Raw genomic sequence first — 20296 nt, forward strand, 5'->3', positions numbered from 1 at the left:
AAATGATCCTGTCACACCCCAAAGCGTATTGAGCTCCAGTAGGGCTTAATTTCCGATGAGCCTATTCCCTATTACAAAATATATTTGGCATTTGGGTATAAGCATGATCTTCATTGCAGGAAGTGTCTTTCCTCAGTGGCTCCTGTTAAAACGTGCCCTTGAGATGAGTGTTCTGTGTCTGGTTTGTTACAGAAACACTTCAGTGTTTAGTACAGTGGTTCTCTGTGATGCCTGATCCTTATGGTGGAATCTGTCGGCCTTGTGTTGTCACTAGAAGGTTCCCAGAATTCAAGTTTGTTTACAGCAGACCACTTAAATCAGGGAACAGTGCTGACAGATGTTACGTGTTAACCCCGGGGGTTGGCAGATCCTTACCTCTCCTGGAGGTGGTAAGACTGTAACAGCATTATTGTTAAGGTGTTTGGAACTTCTCAGAAAGAAGTGTCCTCTAAATGCTGGGATTTGTGTTTTAGGGATTATTTTGCAGGGTCACATCTCTTCACCCGCATCCGCATTCACTTCACCTGACCCACGTGCTGGCTTGTACTGTGTGAACTTGGGCAGGTCATGACCCTGTGGGCCTGTTTCTCACAAAGTGACAGAACGGGACTGTAGACATGGCTAGGGGCCCCTTCTGGCTCTAATTTTGTGTGAGTCTCCATCTGAAGGCCATCCATCCATCCATCCATCCATCCATCCTTCCATTCATTCAGTCAGCAAGGGTCAATGCCCAAGCGTCAGTGCCCAAGCATCAATGCCTGTCAGACACAGGGATACCAAGTCCAACAAACACAGTCCATCTGTCCAGAATGCACAGGCAGAGAGGGGGTGGGGAAGAGGGTACACACAGTGTGGTGTGTATGAGGGCAGTCCCTGGGGGGAATCAGACTGGAAGTCTCGGACAGCCGTATTTGAGCTGGGTTTTGAAGACGGGTGTGGGCATTAGTTAGAGAAGGAGGGCAAGGAAGGACATTTCGGGTGGAGGACCACCATGCGGTGGGTGTGAAGGCTCAGAGGCAAGGGGCATCGTGACATGTGTGAAGAAATGTGAGTTTTCTGGTGGCCCCTGCAAAGTGACCCCTTGGGAGAATGGTGGCATTCAGGGCTGGAAAGGTCAGCAGTAGGCAGCTTAGGAAGGGCCTGGAGTTTGACCATAGTCCAAAGCAGTCGTGGCCATTGAAAGGGCATCCACAGTGGGAGATTGCGTGGCCGCTGAGTGGAGGACGGTGCAGGAGTCGGGCCAGATGGGGGGGGAGGATTCTCTTATATCTGCTTATTTTTTTGAAGCTTGGGGAGTTTCTTCATTACATGCTAGACCAAGCTGACAGCTCCTAACTACTGTCTTTACTTCCAGTCCTATCTGAAGTGTTCTAGAACAATCCCATTTTTAAAAAAATATTCATTTTTGGGAGAGCACAGCAGGGGAGGGAGAGAGAGAGGGGTCAGAGGATCTGAAGCGGGCTCTGCACTGACAGGCTGACAGCAGCAGGCCCAGTGGGGGCTCAAACTCACGACCTGAGATCATGACCTGGGCCGAAGTCAGATGTTCAACCGACTGAGCCACCCAGGTGCCCCTAGAACATCCCATCTTGGAATGGGTTCCATGTTACCATGAGTCTCATGCCTTCACGTGTGGGCAGGTTGGTAGACTTTATAGTTAAGATGGGAGTACTGAACGTCAAGTGTCTTTGGGGTTGAGGGTGGTTCTGTGGACAGAATTCAGTGTGGTTTCCAAGGGAAAAAAACCGTGGGTAATTTTAGGAGTTTGTGGCCGTGGTGGCGGTAGGTAACTTGGAACTGAAATCGATGGGCATAATCTATACAGACTCTTGGAGCCTAAGTAGTGATGCTCCGCCCTGAAGGTCACCCAAGCATCCCCTCGTTTCAGGGTCTGACAGCTGTCACGTCGTGGACAGGCGGTTGGTTACAGCCAGCCGACACAGACTGGGGAGGAGCCCGGCTGTTCCTGGCAGAGGGGTGGACGGTGGGTCCCCTAAGCGTGGCGCTGTGGCTGGACCAGCTGGCACCCCAGTGAGCAGTCCCGGCAGGGTGCACAGCGATGGCTAATTGGGGGTGACAGCACGGTTGTCTCCTGGTGACTGACAGTCACTGCGGTCAGAAACAGCAGTGCTGGGCGGGGGAAGAGGCCAGGGACCCTGAGCGTCTCCCCTCTGAAGCAGCGACCTCAGCCAGGCCAGGCGAGGGCGGCCGGGGCAGGCTGTCCTTGTGCGGGGTGGGGGAGTGGCTGCTGTTGGCAGGGCAGTGGCGGGGAGGACTGCCTTCTCAGGGGCACCGCAGCCTCCATCCTCGTTTTGTAAAATGGTATAAAATCCCCTACGGAGATTAGGGTCACACTGTGATGGTGCCGCCTTGTAAGTTGCCACATGGACACTTCCGCCTAGAGAACAGAAAGCTTAGGTGAGCCTTCCCCACAGTGACACCAGTGTGGCCTGTTGCACTCGCTGGGGCTCAGAGTGCTTTACGTGTTCATTTATCGCGAGTCTGCTGTGGCCTGCTCTTTCCCCAAGCACAGGGGTCAGGGGTTTGCACTCCACTGTAAGCTTAAAAGACTATTTCTTAACAACAGCTTTTTATTTTTTATTTCTTCAAAAAAATTTTTTTAATGTTTGTTTATTTTTGAGAGAGAGACAGAGGGTGAGTGGGGGGAGGGGCAGAGACAGAGAGGGAGACACAGAATCCGAAGCAGGCTCCAGGTTCTGAGCTGTCAGCACCCAGTCTGACTTGGGGCTCGAACCCACGAACTGTGAGATCATGACCTGTGCCGAAGTCGGACGCTTAACCGACTGAGCCACCCAGGTGCCCCTTAAAAATGGCTTTTTAAAGTGTTTACTCTGAGGTAGTTGTAGTCACGTACAATTGTAAGAAATAATGCAGAGATCTCAGGTGTCCTTCACCCAGTGTCTCCCTAAGGTGACCTCTTGTGTAACTATAACACAGTGTCCAGCAGGAAGGTGACGTTGATACAAGCCATTGACTCTTCCCATCTCACGAGTGTTACGTGCTTGTGTGTGTGTTTCTACGTAATTTCGTCACGTGTGTAGATTGTGTGACCGCCACAGTCATGATGCAGAACATTCCATCCCCGGACTACTCTTTTATAGTTCATCTTCCTTCTTCCCGTCCACCTCAGCCCTTGGCAACCACTAACCTGTTCTCCACTTCTATAATTTTGTCATGTCAAGGATGTCATATGAATGGAACTATACAATGTGTCACCTTTTGTATGGGTAAAGGCCTATTTTTAAGAAGTATGTTCGGGGTGCCTGGGTGGCCCAGTTGGTTAAGCATCTGACTTTGGCTCAGGTCATGATCTCACTGCCTGTGGGTTCAAGCCCCACGTCGGGCCCTTTGTTGACAGCTCGGAGCCTGGAGCCTGCTTCAGAGTCCCTCTCCCTCTGCTCCTACCCTGCTTGCCCCCCGCCCCCCCGCCTCTCTCTCTCTCTCTCTCAAAACAAATAAATATTTAAAAAAATAAGGAGTATTTTTGCCCATTCTGCTTGAGATCACTATAATTAGCTTGCAAGTATTTTTGCACACACTGAGATACCATGGTATATAATTTGGCATAGTGGCAAAATACTGCCACCGCCTGGTCCAAGCCACCTTACCTGAATTATTGCAATAACCTCTTTACTGGTGTCCCTGTTTCTGCCCTGTTTCCCTACATCCTATTCTCAAAACAGCAGCCACAGTGATTCTCATGACGTGTGAAGTCACAGAACCTTCTAGTAACTCCCCATCTCTCTTACATAAAAACCAAAATCCTAACAAGTTTTCAAGGCTACACATAATCATCTTCTATCCCATGCCCTCCCTCACTGTCAGGTCCAGCTACTTGGCTTACTTGCTGGTCCTCTAATGTGCTAGGGACCTTCCAGCCCCAGTGCCTTTGCACTTACTGTTCCCTCTGCCCAAAAACCTTTCCATAAACATCTATGGGTACATTCCTTACTGTCTTCAGATTCTTTATGCAACATCTCACCAGGTCTTATGTGACCACTTCCTCCCCAATTTAACAGTGTAACCCTATCCCTACTCCCCAGTGCTTCTCACTCTGGCTCTATTTTTCTCCCCAGCTTATCCCTACCTGCTAGGTCATGTATTTTGCTTTTGGATTTGATAAGTGCCTGTTGCCCTCCACTGGAGTATAAGCTCCACAAGAGAAGGATATTTTGTTGGTTTTATTCACTGAAGTCTCTTCATTGCCTAGAATGCTGCCTGCACAGAGTAGGTGCTCCGTAAATATTTGCTGAATGATTGGATGCGCTTTCTTTGGTATTGATTACATGTGCTATAAATATATTGATGTACACTGACTAACAACAGCAGGATATGTGGGGGCGGAGGGTGTGGGACAGTGTCCTGCCCACCTGTCTCCATAGTCCTGTGAGGCCAGCCCTCAAGTTTTGAAGAGTGTTGGCTTGTGTTGGAAAGTCCCTCTGCGGCTGGAGCAGAGAATTACATTTACTAGTTTCCTAGGGCCACAAACTGGGTGGCTTTAAACAACAGAAAATTTATTCTCTCATACTTCTGGAGGCTGGACATCTGAAATCTGTAGGTCAGGGTCACACTGTCTCTGAAGGCTCTAGAGAAGAATCTTTCCTTGCCTCTTCTTTGTGACATGATTTCCAGTACTCCGAGGTGTCCCTTGGCTTGTAGATGTTATCACTCCATTCTCTCGTCTCCACTGTCACATGGTCTTCTCCCTGTGTCTTCTTGTAAGGATACTGGTCATATTGGATTAAGACCAGCCCTAATCAAGCATAACATCATCCTAACTTGATTACATCTGCAACAACCCTATTTCCAAGTCACATTCACGGGTCCTGGGTGTTAGCACTCAACATAGCTTTTGGGGAGACACAGTTAAACCCACAACACATGGTGTGCCTCTCAACACAATTCCTTTTCAGTAGATGAAAGAATTCCTGCAGCTTCTAACAGTGGGGGCCATAGTTGAGCCATAGGAAGACATGAGGCACTGTGTTGTACCCTGTGTTGAATTGTCAGCCCACATTCTGAAGACCTACGCACATTCAGTAGGCCTAATTCATAGGTCAAGCCTGACTCCATCCTTCATTCATAAAGTAAGTAATTAATTAATTAACTTGGATCTTCTATGGCCAGTGACTATGCTAGGCTCTGAGGCATGTGGTACAAAGAAGAAGTCGGGATTGATGTAGCAATAAACAATGGCATTGAGTGTGTGGTATAGCAATATAGGATCATCTAGTACTTTCTAATCAACTTTTACTTGCCAGGTATTGTGTTAAGTTCTGAATGTTTTTACATTAGCATACATAAAGTCATAAGATTAGCAACAGAAATTAGCAAATTTGTGTGAGGACTTTGCCTGATGGGAGCAGTTTGATGTTGACTCGATCTACATTTTTTTTCCTATTCGATAAAATTTGGGATGCATCACTGTCTTTCTCTTACCTGGATTGCGGTCTGTTCGTCTCTCATTGAGATTTCTAGGTGACGAGGTGAGGCAGCCTTGCTCTCCTACGAATGTCCAACTTTCTGACATTCCATATGTTACAGAAAGCTGCCATGTTCTTTTTCTGTTATAACACATGTCTGGGCCCTGCTCTGTTTTTTAACATTTCTCTACCCTACCCAACGATTTCCTTCTATTATTTTCTGATAGACTGGGAGAACTGAAGCCTCTTCTTGTGGTTAATAACTCTCAGAATCCACATAGGTACCTACAGATATCTGAGCAAACGACAGGCAAGGGGAAGAGAAAAGAGGGGCAGAGGGTACTATGCCCCCTGACCTCCCTGAAACCTGGGCTGATCTTATTTTAAAACTGTGCTATCACCATATTTTTATTCTAAGTAGTAAGAAGGAAGAAGTCCTGGAGATGAAACACAGGATATTGCCTGAGCAGATTACATGTCTGTCTTGGGGAACATGAGGGTTTTGACTTAGAGTCTCTGGGATGAGTTTAATGGGGTCCGCTGATGCTCTGAAATTGTAATACATTTTGATTACAGGAAGCAATTCAGAGCATTCTCAGAGGTAAAGGGTAGGCTGTGTTGGAGTCACAGATTAAATGTCCTCTTAGAATCAAAAGTACTGACCAGTGCTCACACACATGGGGGAAATCTCTGGCAAAGGCCCTTCTTGAATGCCACCAATGTCATACTTTGTTCTCTTATCATCCTTACTTGAGAAAGACTTCCTTCCCTTGCCCTTCGGAGCCCTGATAATGTGTATTGTTAGTAGCACACAGGTGATATTAAATGTCTGATACCCTTACTCTTTTACTCATGTGCTAGTAGAGTGCTTCCCTCAGAAGACTTAAGACACTGCCTTTCTTACATACTTGTGAATTTATTCACTGGTATTCCCAGGGCAGCACTTGCATAGTAACTCTGCATCATCACCCAGTTGAGGAACACATTCATAGAAATTTACCTTTGAAGGTGGGGGAATGTGTTGGGATTTGAGTTAGGTAGACATGACTAGTTACAGAAACTACTCACGACCATTTTAGGCACAGAATAGATAGGCAGATTGAAGAGGGAAGTTGATCAGGTTACCTAAGTTTCCTTTCAACTCTTAAGATTTTAAAATTCATTTCAAAGACTATGTCTTAAGATTGAGGAAAATGAAGACCCAAAGCCCACTCCTGCTAGGTGAGGAGGGAGAATTGGTCGAGAGGTCCCAGGTACTAGGAATCATGCTGGGTCCTTTTCTATTAGCCAACAGAAAATTAATTGGTGACACGAGCCCCGCACTGTGCCTCTTCCTCCTCCCATGTGTGTCGAGTGCCTTATAGTTTTCTTTCACATTTTATTCTTACATCCGTGCTTTGAAAGTAGCACTAGAAAAGGAAGTCATTAAGTTTGATATTTTCAGAAAGAAACTTTGGTGGCATATTAGCTTTGTTTTGATGTTTTGAATGGGGGTGAACCTGTCCAAATTATAAGTGAAGAAAAATGGGCTCTTCTCAGCATTTATTTGACTTGACACTGACAGATATTCCTTACTTTCTGAAAATCTCTCTATTTCTGTCTTCCATGATGCAACTATTTTCCAGTTTCTCCTCTTTATAGCTAATATTTCAAATTAAAGTGTCTTCTTTCCAGTCGTCCTTCACACATCTATGTTCTTTGGGTTCTACTGGGGATGTCAAGTAGACTGTTGGACACACTGGAACTCAAAGGAAAACCCAGGACTGGAGTTATGAATTTAGGAACCATCATTGTATGGATGGTATTTGCAATCATAGAAGTAGATGTGCTAACTAGGGAGAGAAGACAGCGGGGTGGAGTGGGGGCGGTGCATGCAGAGAAGAGGGAGGGCCAGAGGTTGGACTCTGAAGTACTCTAACATTTGAGTTCTGGCAAAGGAGACAGATGATGTGGAAGATAAACCAGGGAGGATGGTGTCCTCAAAGGCAGATGACTGTGGGGTTAGAGAGAACAGGAGAAGAGGACTTCTAGGAGAAGGACTCAACTGTTGTTGGAAGTAGAGTAAATCAAGGACCAAGAGATGAAGGTTTGGCAATATCGACTCTTCTTAATATTTGTAATAGTTCACTCAGCACAATGAGCTCATGTATCGCCATGAATTCTGCTGCCACTGATAATTTTTGGTTTTATATATTTGGTTCTGACTTCTCTCCAGGCTTACATTTATCTCTTTTAGTTATAACGGCAGCTGATAGGCAACAAAGAATAGTGGAAAAGCATGGTCTTTGGTTTCATGGTCTTTTGGTTTAGCCACTGTAACTTACTAGCTGTGTGCCCCTGGGGAGTCACTTAACTCTATGAGACTCAATTTCCTCATTTATAAAAATGGGGATACCAAAGCACATTTGATAAGGTTTTTATGGAGACTAAAGACCTAATAGTTGTGATAGCATAGAACTCTTTTTAATCACCTCTGGGTCCCCAGGGCCTATCTCAGAATCTGACACATAGTAAGTATTCAACCTATGTCTGTTGCAGAAATAAATGAAATGACTGGCGCTTACAACATGGGTATACAACAAATGTTCATTTTCTTTCTTCTTTACCTCTCTGTCTATTTGTTCTTGATCACAAATGACTCCATTGCAAAACCTAAAGTCCTTGCTCATTAGGTGTGTTGAACATTTTTTTCCTCTTCATTGATAGATTGTTTGCCTATGCCTATTCATAACCATGAGGTGATATCTGAAATATTAATTTTTAAAATATTAAAGCATAATGTAAAAAATTATTATCATTAGCAATCTGGGTTGTCATTGAGTCCGGGTGGTTGTTGGCTTCTGGTCGTGTCTGCCTCATATACTCTGTTTCATACCTGCCTCTGCACAACATTTGCTTGGCTTGTCTTCTAAGGGTATTTTGCAGGGAACTTTCCGAGTAAGATGAGTGGTGATTTCAGTGACAGTAGTGCCCAAGTGTTTAACATAGTTAGACAATGACTTTCACATTTTGGGAAAAGGAATGAATTTTCAGGGAGTTTTTTTTGGCTGGCGTGTCAGGCAGTTTATAGTAGGCTGAGTTTAAGCTGGACCAGCAAACAATGGTAATTCTTTGAGAAACTATTTCTCAGTTGCGAATTGAATTTGAAGAATGTGCAAAAGATCCCACAAAAACCTGGAAAGTACTGGTGTCTAGTAGGATCTCTGATGCTGGTCAACAGCAGGCATGAATCCTGTATTCCTTTCCAATCCATAGGCCTTTTCTCTTTGGGGTCCCTTGTTTTCTTGTTGTTATTATAAATAAGCATATCTATGGAATCCCTCCAGTTCCACTTCCCTAAATCATTCTGGAAAGCTGGTGGTTTAGATGGGGAAAAATTCTTGTCTTTTCTTTGAACAGTAGCTTTTGCTTACATTAGTTCCTGAATAAAATGGCCAAGACCTTTAAAACTTTAAATCCTAATGATCAAATCCTGCCAGCTCTGTGGGTTAAGTTTACTCTAACTTTTGGCTGCATCATTTTCTGGACAGATGTACTGACTCAAGTCTGTGGCATACAAATAAAGCACTGACATTGTCAAAATTAAATTTCCAGAGAGGATCCCTTAAAAACAACAGAAATAAGTTAGTTAAAAAAAAAAAGGCAGCTCTCATTTAGAAATCAAGGGAAAAAGTGACTTGATTTTATGGATCCAGTAATGATGATACCAGGTAGCAATGGATTGGGTTGCTGATAGCACAGTATCTGATTAACAGTGGCTAAACAGGCAAGAAAATTGTTTATCTCACTCATCAATAAACTCAGGAGCAGAGAGGGTAATGAGGGACCCAGGATCTTTACATGTTTTCCAGTTGGCCATCCCACGCCTTCCCAGTATGTCTAGTTGGACATACTCAGGCTTGTCATTTCATGTTCCAGGATGGCTGCCGCATCTCCAGGTGTCATGTTGACATCTCAGAGTGGGGAAAAAACAGGAAGGTATGAAAGGTCAAAAGCACAGGAGAGCAGATCCTGCCCCTGTATAATGCTTTCCCGGAAGTGATAGTAACTTCCTTGTATGTGTCGTTGGCTAGAATCAATCACATGACCACCCTTAGCTACTGGGAAGGCTGAAGGGTCATGAATATTTAACATCCCAGTTTCTATTGTGGAAGAAGGTGAAGGAGGAAAAAGCAGCCAGGAATGATTCTTGGGTACCCAACCCACTGTTGACCATTTCTGAATTCAGTGCAAGTTCGAAACTGTTACAAATTAGTTGGGAACCTGTACATTCTTGAATGAGACTAATAAAAATTCAACTTAAAACATCTCAGGAGATTCTTGAGGGAGAAGGCAGATTCATTTTAAGAGTGTTCTTTGGGCTTGAGCACTTTGTTTTAGTTTTGCCACTTGCTGCTGGTTTTGAAACAGAATTCCTTGCTGCTTCTTTTTGTTGTCCATTTTTGTATTCTTCCGCTTTATAGATCTTTCCCAAGGTGGCTGGTGAGGAGGAAGAAAGATAATTGAAAGGGAATAATACGAAGTAAACTATATTAACAAATATTCTGACTTTCTCTGTTCACCCCTTTTTCTCCCCAAATACAAATAAACAAGGTAGACTCTAGAACATTCTAGGCAAAAATTTCCCATAAGAAGCCATTAACCTTTGAGGTAATGAGATGGTATTTGAATACAGCCTTTGTTTACCAACATCACAGGACTGTGGCCGCATTGAGGATGCAAGTGGCCTTGGGTGGGAGGTTGGGGGCCAGCTCCTAAGGAGAAAGGGACAGGGGAAAGAAAGTGCAGCCCATACAGCATTGGGACTCTTTCCTTGGGAAGTTCCTGTGAGCTGGCAGGAATGCCTGGCAGCCTAGGGCATGACCAGCTTATGTGTGGCCCCTACCCCTGCCCCGGGGTGCAGCTTACTAAAGCCACATATGAGGATTGCCTCTTTCTGTGACATGTGGCCACCGGAAACTCATCCCGGGGAGAATGCTTGCACAGAGGCAGATGAGGGTGACGGTGGCCCTGACTGTCTGGAAAGGATAGAAATGGTCTCAGACAAACTCTACTGAAGTGTAGCCAGTGGCTCAAATTTTGAGATTTGGATGGCTTCATCATTTGGCTTCTTTGAGCTGATGGAGAAAAAATGTGATTCACAATTGTATTCAGTGACCATCTAGTGCCCTTATAAGCTCATTGGCATGTATGCATGTGAATTTGGCCATTTAGTCTGAATAAAATGATGCTTTGTTGTGATCAAAACACTGGAAAGTGCCCGAGGGTCTGGGGACAAGGGCAGGGAAGTCAGGTTTAGCTGAGGCTCGGGAGAGGTGAGCAGAACACACACTGAACCTAGTGGCTTCCCTCCTCCCTCTGTTCATTAGGAAACTCTGGGAGTGTGAGTGGCGGGGGTGCTCCTGCCGCAGGGAGAGAGGCCTGGGGCATTCTGAGTCTTCTGGTTTCTCACTCCACTTGTATACGCCCTCAGCAGGTAAATGGGACAGGACACGTTGGCCACGGGGTGGAACCCGGTTACGTGGGGTTACATCGTGACAAGGGGAGATGGATTGGGTTTTGAGGAATGTGAACCAGGGATAAGGTCTGGAGAACCCTGACTGCCCTCCATCTCCCCAGCGACCCAGGACATCTGCTTGCCTTCGTGTTTCCCTCTGACGTGAGGACAGCGCTGTGTGGCTTCCCTGTGGTGGGGTCAGAGGTTCTGTTTGCAAAGTTCTTTTGGCTCCCTGGGGTGTTTTTCAAGTTTAAAGACTCCAAAGACCTAGACTCCTAGACCTGGGTTTTGTTTTTTAAAGCAGTTATCCGTACAGAATCGTGCCAACTGTGGAAAACACTTTTATTAAACCCCATTCATATTGTGAAATGTCAGAAGAGGAGCCAGGCCATTATTTTAACACTCAGACTGTGTCTACCCAACCCCAGTCTTCCAGGTGGAAAATGCAGTCAACCATATGTAGATTTTACTAGTGTCAGTTTTACTTCCCACCATGGCAAATGAACCTGTACTTTCTGCTTTTTTATTCTTGATTTTGTTGTTGTTGTTGTTTGCTTTTGCTTTTTGTTTTGTTTTTTTTTTGAGGGAAGAGCCATAATTATTTGGCAAATATAATTCCACCCATTTGACAAGTTATTAAAACTCAGTCAGGCATTTCAGTGTTTTGCCCATGTGTTGCCAACCATCTGGATATTTCTACATTTGTGAATATTCCTGTGCTGTCTGGTATCTTATGGACAATAGCTGAATTTTTCCACCTTTTCTTGGAATGATAGTCTCAAAGTTGTAGACCACGTTGATTTCCTACCCCCCCCAGTTTACATCCTGACCTTTCCTGGCTTATCGATTGGATTTTTGGTCAAACATTCATGGTTGCAGTGAGAGCTGTGTTTTCTTCATTTCAGAGTCTGGGAAGTATTTGGCGGTTTCCAGTGGAAAGTAAAACTTGAATTTCAAACAAAGATGAAATAGGGAGACTTACATAAACACGAAGGTTTTGTTGCATTAAAGAACAATCCTTGGTATACTTACGAAATAATTTTAGAATTTGGGGGGTTTTAAGAGACTCGTTTATGTCGAAAAGTTCTTAACATTCATTTGGAAGTTTCCTTCTTAACCCAGGTTGTCCTCTCCGGCTCCTCAGCATTGACTGCCAGACTGGGGGGGCTGCATGGAGCGCTCAGCTAGGAATGGCAGCTGTCCCTGGCTGGTATTTGCCTTAAAATTTTTTGGGGTGTGTCTGCACCCTGGCAGCCTTTTGTGACTAAATGTACTGGCTTACCAGGGTAGCTTCAGAAAGTTCTTTTTGACTTTCATAGAGGATCTTGATTAACCTATCAGGGTTTGACTGCATGTGGCCAAATCCCAACTTGAACGAATTTAAGTCCCAGAATTCACTGCTTTGTGGAGCTGTACGTTTGGAAGTGCAGGGATTGAGCTGGCCTTAGGGGTTGAGCCCTAGAACCCAGGTTCTAACAGCCCCCAGACTCTCTCTCCATCTCTTGGTGTCTTCTCTGTGTGACATGAGAGCTGTCACTAGCAATTCTAGGATGCTCCCTTCAGAGCCTTATGACTGGAAAGCAAAAGCAGTGCCTGGGTTCCAGCTCCAGTTAAAACGATTCCAGTGGAGTCTTCTGAGCCATCTGGACTCACATGAACAGAAGTCTGTTACCAGAATTGGGGGAGGCTTCACTGGATAGACAAAAGTGATATGTATCCTTTACAGAGCACATTTTGGATTTGCTGCCTTATAGAAATTTTAGGGTCTTGGGGCTCCTAAAGAATTTAGGCAAGTGGAAGACTTTGAATTAGAATCCACATCAATCCCAGTAAAAGACGGAAGAAGCTGTAGTTGCCAAGGGAGCCCTGGCCTCCTCTGGGCCCTTGATGAATGTCCTCTGGCCGAGGCTAGACAGAATAGGAAGAGCAGAAAGAAACTTAGATTTTAATTTCTTCATATTTTAAGCTCTGAGACCAAGAAGGCTTCACTCTTGGACTCTAAATTTTCCTTGAGAATTTTGTAACAGGAAGGACTTATATTGAAATCGGGATATTTCATATTGCTGGTATTGTATTATCAGAATACCTATCATTTCATCTCATTGCTTACACTCTGGTGGGCTATTTTGGACAGCATGAGTTGGCAGAATATGGGATTGGGAAAGGACAGGCAGGAGTGGATTTTCAGCTTAGAGGTCAGCATGGCTTTGGAGTTGGCTAAAGAATGAACCCTCCTCCTTTCAGAGCCTTTTGGGGGCTGGGGGAGATCCCTGTCTGTAACCCCAGGAGGACACATGGTAGGACAGTGGTTGGCAATGGGGAGGCTCCTGAAGGTGGAGCCGGTGGTCCTGATCCTCACTCTGAAGGGGCAGCCACAAGTTGACCTCAGGGTAATGGTCATGCCCAGTGGGGCCAAGTTAATGGTCATGCCCAGTGGGAATAGTCTTCTGGGGAATAGTCTTCTGGGGATGTTAAGGGGACTTCCATTTTCCTCTCCTCATGTTTCGCTTCTGGCCTCTCTCCTCATCCTGTACCCCCTTTCCTCCACGAGACTTGCTGTATCTGAGGGGTGAGTGGAAAGAGCCCAGTCTCCATTGGCCTACTTTCTCTAGTCGGTGACAGTAATGGGTTAGAAGACACAGACATGTGAGTTTCCTCTTCGGGTCTGCCTTGCCACAGGCTCCATTCCTGCTTCCACACGGGAGGGTCCTGGGTTGTGGCTCAGGCCTGTTGCTTTCTCCCCACCTGTGAGGCAGCGGCCCTGAGGGGTTCTGCTCCTAGGCTCAGCTCTCCCTTCTGTGTTCACCTGAGGGTCTGGAATTGGAGAAGAGAGGAAGACAGAAAGCATGATGACAGTCACACATCCGATCCACCCTCTTTAATTTAACCTTATCAATACTAAACCTGTTAGTTTGATTGTTTGCCTATGTAGAGAATATAATGAAGTCACAGTATGACTTTTCAAAAGTAGAACAAAACAAAGAAAAAAGCAAAAACAATATTTTGGATCCAGAAAGGTTCAGTTACTGTTTTTAATCACAGTCTTCAAATCATGATTTTTTACATGAATTGTGTCCATTTTGGATTACTTTTTACCATTGAATCTTTTTTTTAATGTTAATTTATTTTGAGAGACAGACAGAGAGAGAACAAGCAGGGGAGGGGCAGAGAGAGAGGGAGAGAGAATCCCAAGCATGTTCGGTGGTGTCAGCACAGAGCTCAATTTGGGGCTTGAACTCATGAACCGTGAGATCATGACCTGAGCCAAAATCAAGAGTTGGACACTTAACCACTGAGCCACCCAGGTGCCCCTACCATTGATTCATTTTATCAATTAACTCTGAACTTTCCATCCCTTTATTCTGAGAAATAGCCCTTGACAGAATTCCCTTTCTAGGAATATACGTATTTTCATTCGTTGTGGCTATGCCTGTACCCTTAAGGATGGATGGTGATGTCTGAACCAAGATAGTGAGAAGTGAGATACCGAGTTCACTTTGAACACGTTACATTTGGAACTCACATGGGACTATCACATAGGCAGTAGGGACTGTCAGTCTGGGATGGTTAGGCCAGAGCTAGACATCTGGAAGTCATCAGTTTTGCTAGTAGTTGAAGCCTGTGTAGCATCCTACACTCCCCTACCCAAAACCATCCTAGGGTGGACCTTCCTTTCTTCTTTGGAGCCCAGGCCAGTTTTTTTTTGTTGTTGGTTTTTTTTTTTTTTTTTTTTGGTTGTTTTTTTTTTTTTTTTTTTTTTGCAGAGCCTTTAGGTCTCTCATGGGACAAAGGGTGGTCTGGCAGTGAGATAGGAATCCTTGAACAGATCTGTACCTAAAGTGAGACCAAATTGTGCCTTTAGACTCAGTGGACACTCCTTAATATGTCTTCACTATTTGCTCGATCTTCCTGGTCCTTGGAGGTATTTGGGTTGGATATCCTTGGTTGATCTCATGAGTCTAAATCCTGCTAACATCTTTTTCTTCAATCCATCAGCCATTTAAGTGAGAACCAGGCATATGGTCAATTGTGGTGTCAAGAAAGATGCCAGAGTGTCAAGGTGAGCAAGGGGCAGGTGAAGAGTTTTGCCCCTGTCCACTATGAGAAATGGGCCCTGCAGATGTTGGTCAGGCCAGCCTGCCTTGGGAACCTAGCTCTGGCATCCCAAGGGCATTCATCAGCCCTGGAGAATCCCTTGAGGTCACTCTGCAGAAGCTGAAGACCTTCTAAGGACAGACATTACAGAGCCATTGGAATTTTGGTATCTATCCTTGAGCAGAAAGGGATCCATACTTTGACCCTTGAAGCAAACTGGCCTTCTAGAGCCCTCTTGGATAAGACCTGATGTTTGGAGCTAGACCAAAGGAGCAACTCTAGGTACTGACTGTGCCCTTATTTTCCATTCCTGAACAAACCAGTAGAGGTCTCATGGGAACCATGGCTCAGACATGTCTAGCCTGGCAGTGGCTGGGAATCTGAAAGATCACCAAAATACCATATGCCACTTGGTACATGGCAAAATATTCTTGAATGTGGGTAATGGTTACTGGCACAAACTCTGGAAGTGGCTTTGTCATGGCATGAAATTGCTTCCATCACAGCAGACTTTAGTAGCTTCCTTCTTCTGTCTGGAGCATCTTACCATCTGCTCTATTCAAAGACAGCCTTGAATGGGGAGAAAAGGGGAAAGACATGGACAGGAAATTCTTTTTTACTTAACCTAAAATCCCTTAGGCTGCAGCTTAAGCTCATTTCCTCATTTTGCATCCTGTGGAGAAGAAAAAAACAGCTTGTTGTGGCCCTAACCTGTTGTGCACGCTCTGTGAGATTACCTCCCAGTGTTCCCTCTGTTGGGCCATATAATTCCTGTTGTGTTGACTTTGGGCTTTTCCTTTGTCCTTTTTAAAGAGGCAGCTCGTGGGACACATAGCTTTAAAGAATATACCCAGTATCATACGTCCTTATCAGGCAAGAATACTGAAAACTATTACAAAAGGTCACGTGCTCCATTTATCTAACAGAGAGTGGTCTATTATAAGATTCTAAGAACACTTAGAATAAATGAGGAACCACTTTGTCATATTGCATCTTTGTACTCCCAGAATGTTGATCCCACAGCACAGAACCAGAATGCAGTCTGCAGTCCTGGAAACCAATTTCAAAGTCTTTATGCCTTTACTTCACATTTAAGGAAGGAAATCAGGAGACCTACAAAATGATCATCAGGAATAGAACATATTGGCATGTTTCTAGTCCCAAGAAGAAGCTTTCTGTCAGGTAATCCAAGTGTATGCACATTGATTTGTGCTGCCTGGACTGGCTGTTCCTTAGATAGATGCTGATTTGATGAGTTCACTGAGAACTTGGGCTCAGGGAGCTCTGGGTGGGGCTGGAATGACAGACAAGATCACTTTTGATCTAGGGTCTCTCTTCTTCTCTTCCTCCAGTTCTTTCTGAGGAGGGTACAGATGGTAGGAAGCATCACAAATGACATCAATTTTAAATATCAAAGTTGACGAGAATCCAGGGGGTGAAAATACCTGCTAATCAAGCCACCGTATAGTTTGTTTAACTGTCCCAGTTTGCCTGTGCTGGGGGGTAGGGTGGGAGGAGGGGTGATGGTAGACTGGCCTCAGGCCTTTGGAAAACCTTACATTCAGGATTGATCTTAAGGAGATTGACCCTAAGGCTGCTTTGAAAGTATGGTTCCAGGTCCCCCAAAGGTCTTTGTGTTTAAAAACGACCTTCATTAGGTGACTCTCTAAGGCCTAAAACGTTGCTATTAGAAAAGTCATTTGGTCTCAGGTTTTGTCCTAAGAGGTGTGGGGGGAGGGAGACCTGGGCTTTAGAATGGGACAAAGCAGGGCTTGCATTTGGCTCCCCCTGGGTGCAGCTGTGTGACTCTGGCTGAACCCTAACCTCCTTGCTCCAAGGCCTTCTTTCCCCCTTCTGCAACATGGAGGGAGTTATGTGTGTTCTCCCAGGTTATGTGTGTTCTGAGCGTCTCCTGCGGCATAAGTGGGTGCTCAGAGCAGTGCGTGGTGGACGGTAGACAATAAATCCCCTCTTCCTATCCACTGAACTCTCCCATTCGTATTTACTTTAGAGCAGTTGCACGCACCATATGGCCTTTTTCTCAGCATACACATGCTGGCTCAGGCAGTTATCAAGTGGAGACACACTGATGGTACTTGATCATTGGCAACAGGAGAACAAACAGACTCATGCATGGACGCGGTTGGAGGCTCTGATTGTGTGAGCACAACGAAGTGAGATTCATTAGGTTTTGGCAACCCAGAGGTATTTGCCCCTTGCCCTTCTTTACTTGTGCCCCTTACTGGAGCTCCTTGAAGGTTTTGAGTGTTTCCCCATATGCTGGGCTGATGCAACCATTTGAACATGGATTCTTGCGTGAGTTGGAAATTCATCTATGCTGGGTCCAAGGGTAGATGTGAGGCAGAGCCGGGAAGAACAAGGAGTATGTTTATAAATTGTTCTTCTTTTCAGATACTGGTCATGAAAGTCCAGCATTTTCAGGCCTAGGCGGGTTTGTGCTAATTGAATCACGAGTGCCCAAGAGAAGATGTGACAGTGTTTGGGTTTCACAGGCCTCTTGTTTCAGCTGTGTCTGTCCGGGATCTAACTTTTCTTAGATTTGGAATGGAACCGTAAAGAAAAATGTTATTCACGCACTCATTGATTTGTTTTCGTCCTTGGGAGAACCGCCCAGCCGTGAGCATCCCTTTGCAGGCTTTGGAGACCTCGCTTTACTCTTCCACACCTTTTGGTCGCTATGAAACAGTGGATTCCTGGAACTGATTACTGCCGTTGGGGGAAACACGGAATGCAACTAGAAAAAGCTCGTTAGTCAGATGGCAGAGGAGGAGGAGAGGTTTCTGGAATGAAGCCTTGGGAAAAATAAAGGGAACCGAGGGAAGGGAGCCCCAGTCCTCTGGCTAAGTAAGTCCTGGAAGGTTTCTTTTGGGTGAGGCGGGAGTACGTGAGCATTATTGAAGAGTAGCCGTGATTGCTAGTAAATGCGCAGGAAGTCAACCCCTTGCCGTGTGTACAGTCTCCTGAACTCAAAATTCCACACAGAGTACCAGGTTTCTTTTCTGATTTCTCCCATCCCGACACCCTCATCTCTGGAACTGGGGACGGGTTGCTTCGTGGGTTTCTCTTCATGCCCGTAGTCGGACAACATGCTTTTGTCTCTTTCTCTTCTGCTTTGAAATCATCATATTCATTCTGTTCTTTTTTACTCCTTGGATTTCTTTGAGTGGGGTCCACGAGTTCTCCCCTTTTCTCATCGTGTTCCTCCTGAGGCAGCGGGGAAGTTTTGGGGTATGTTAGGGTCATCTGTGCTTCCTGTGTTCTGAATTTTCATCCAGTATTAAAATCACATACTAACCAATCCACGTGTCATCATGAAACACTTCTTCCCCTTTCTTTTTCCATGAGGTTCCAAATTCACTTTTCTTAATGTTACTAAGTTGAAAGGTTTCCAGGTTTTTTGACTACTTTTTTCTTTCCTGGGAGTGCCTGGCATCACTGAATAAACAGTTTCAGATCCAAATTTGCCTAAATTTTATTTGTGTGAATGTTTAGCATGTGTTTATATTGTGTTATGTGTTATGTGTTAGGATCCATTATGGTGTGGGCTGAGAGATTTTGTTTGACAAAATGTTATGTCTCATTTGGGTTATTTTTGAAAATCTAGAATACTTTTACGGAACCTCAGAACTGAAGAAACAAATGGAATTGTGCTTCTTAATAACTTGTTTTTCCTCTTCTGGGACAAAATATGGAGACATTTAAATTAGTTATATTCAGATATACCAGAGGCTTATCTCCCTTTTAAGCTGTTGATGATCTTGGTTTGTTTTCTTTGTGGAAATGAACACTTCCATTATCTCACTTTGGCTGCAATGGATAGTCTCCCTTATCATGAAAATTTTATGTTGCTCTCAGAGGTATTTTAAAGATTATCCAACTATACCATACAAAATGCTGAGAAGTTATTTGATATATGGTTGCCTCTGGAGAATATGTCAAATTATGAGTTCATTATTCCTGTGCTAGCAAAGCAGCATAATCAAGCCAGAGAATGCTTCGAGTTTGTTTTGATTCACTTTTGTTTTAAATTTACCACCCACTGTTTTATCCAAAATACATAAAAGCTTGTGGGTTTGGTATGTTTGTCTTGCTCTCATCCTGTAATGATGTTCAAACATGATTGTACTTAAAGTCTTTAGGACCAGACAAATGAAGAGTCATTTGCTCTTTTGATAACAATATCAGAGAACACTGGAAAAAAAAATTCGTTTTCCCAGTCTGTGTTCCCGTAAGTTCATAGTCATGCTGTTTGCATAGCTGACCACCCACTGAAGCCAAGGCACGTGAAACTGCTGTCCACTAAAATGGGCCTGAAAGTCACATGGGACCCACCCAAAGATGCTACCAGTAGACCCGTGGAGCATTACAACATTGCCTATGGGAAGTCACTGAAAAGTCTTAAATACATCAAGGTGAATGCCGAGACGCACTCCTTCCTTATTGAGGATGTGGGTAAGTGACACTCTGGTCTTGTTCCCAGTCAGAACTAACTGTACACCAACCTTCTCAGTTCCCTTCTTAGGTAGGATGGCTGTTTGTGAGACACAGTGTGGACAGGCTCAAGGGACCTCCTGGTTCTTTGGGAATGGGGAGCCGAGTTCATGAGGCTGTGGCTTAACCTTTATCTTGCCCCTGGGCTTCCTCATTCTGCGTTTGAATTCTAGTATTTCTGGAGATCTCTCTCAATGGATGTAGGAAACCATTTTTAGTTTCTGAACGTGCTTTTGGAAAATACGTTGGTCCTTTGTTTGTTTCATAGAAACTCAACTACTTTGTAGCTTCATCTTGAGATTTCTAGTTGACAAATCAATTAGAGGTTACTCAAGTAATGAGTCCCTGTGAAGGTACGTATGTGCGATATTCGCTTAGCCACATCTGGTTCAAAGATGTAACATTCTCCCCGTTAAATTTGATTCTGGAAGTTTGTAATGTTTGCAGTTTTTCCTAGATATATTGTTTTATAAGGGCAGGTGTAGGCGGTTTTGAACTTAGGTTTTGAGCTGCCACCTCCCAGGGATCCCCTGGCTTCTGCGTTTTTGATCTGACGAGCCTGAAACTCCATTTATTCTACAGTCACGTCACAGCCCAACCTCACGATGGATCGTGAAGAAGTAACAGAAGTCAGCATCCATGACAGCCAGGTCTCCCTGTGCCAGGTCACCATTTTCCTGCCTTCCTCTGGTGGATCAAAATCAACTCATGACTCCTTGGGTTCCTGGCCATAGTCTATGCACTTACT

General features: G+C 44.7%; 1 protein-coding gene across 3 annotated transcripts in view; it reads left to right on the plus strand.

Moving 5' to 3' along the window:
* FNDC1 (fibronectin type III domain containing 1) overlaps positions 1–20296 on the plus strand; it is a 105572-nt gene that overhangs the window by 6734 nt on the left and 78542 nt on the right. The window contains exon 2 of one of the 3 annotated variants that reach the window (XM_042940213.1): positions 19315–19509. The exons of 1 other annotated variant lie outside the window; for it this stretch is intronic. In XM_042940213.1, the coding sequence (XP_042796147.1) occupies positions 19315–19509 (195 nt within the window). Of the gene's footprint in view, positions 1–16138; positions 16219–19314; positions 19510–20296 lie in introns of those variants that run through there. One more of the 3 variants, XM_042940212.1, reaches the window with a different exon arrangement.

Source organism: Panthera leo, chromosome B2 (assembly GCF_018350215.1).
Source record: "Panthera leo isolate Ple1 chromosome B2, P.leo_Ple1_pat1.1, whole genome shotgun sequence".
Taxonomy (NCBI): domain Eukaryota; kingdom Metazoa; phylum Chordata; class Mammalia; order Carnivora; family Felidae; genus Panthera; species Panthera leo.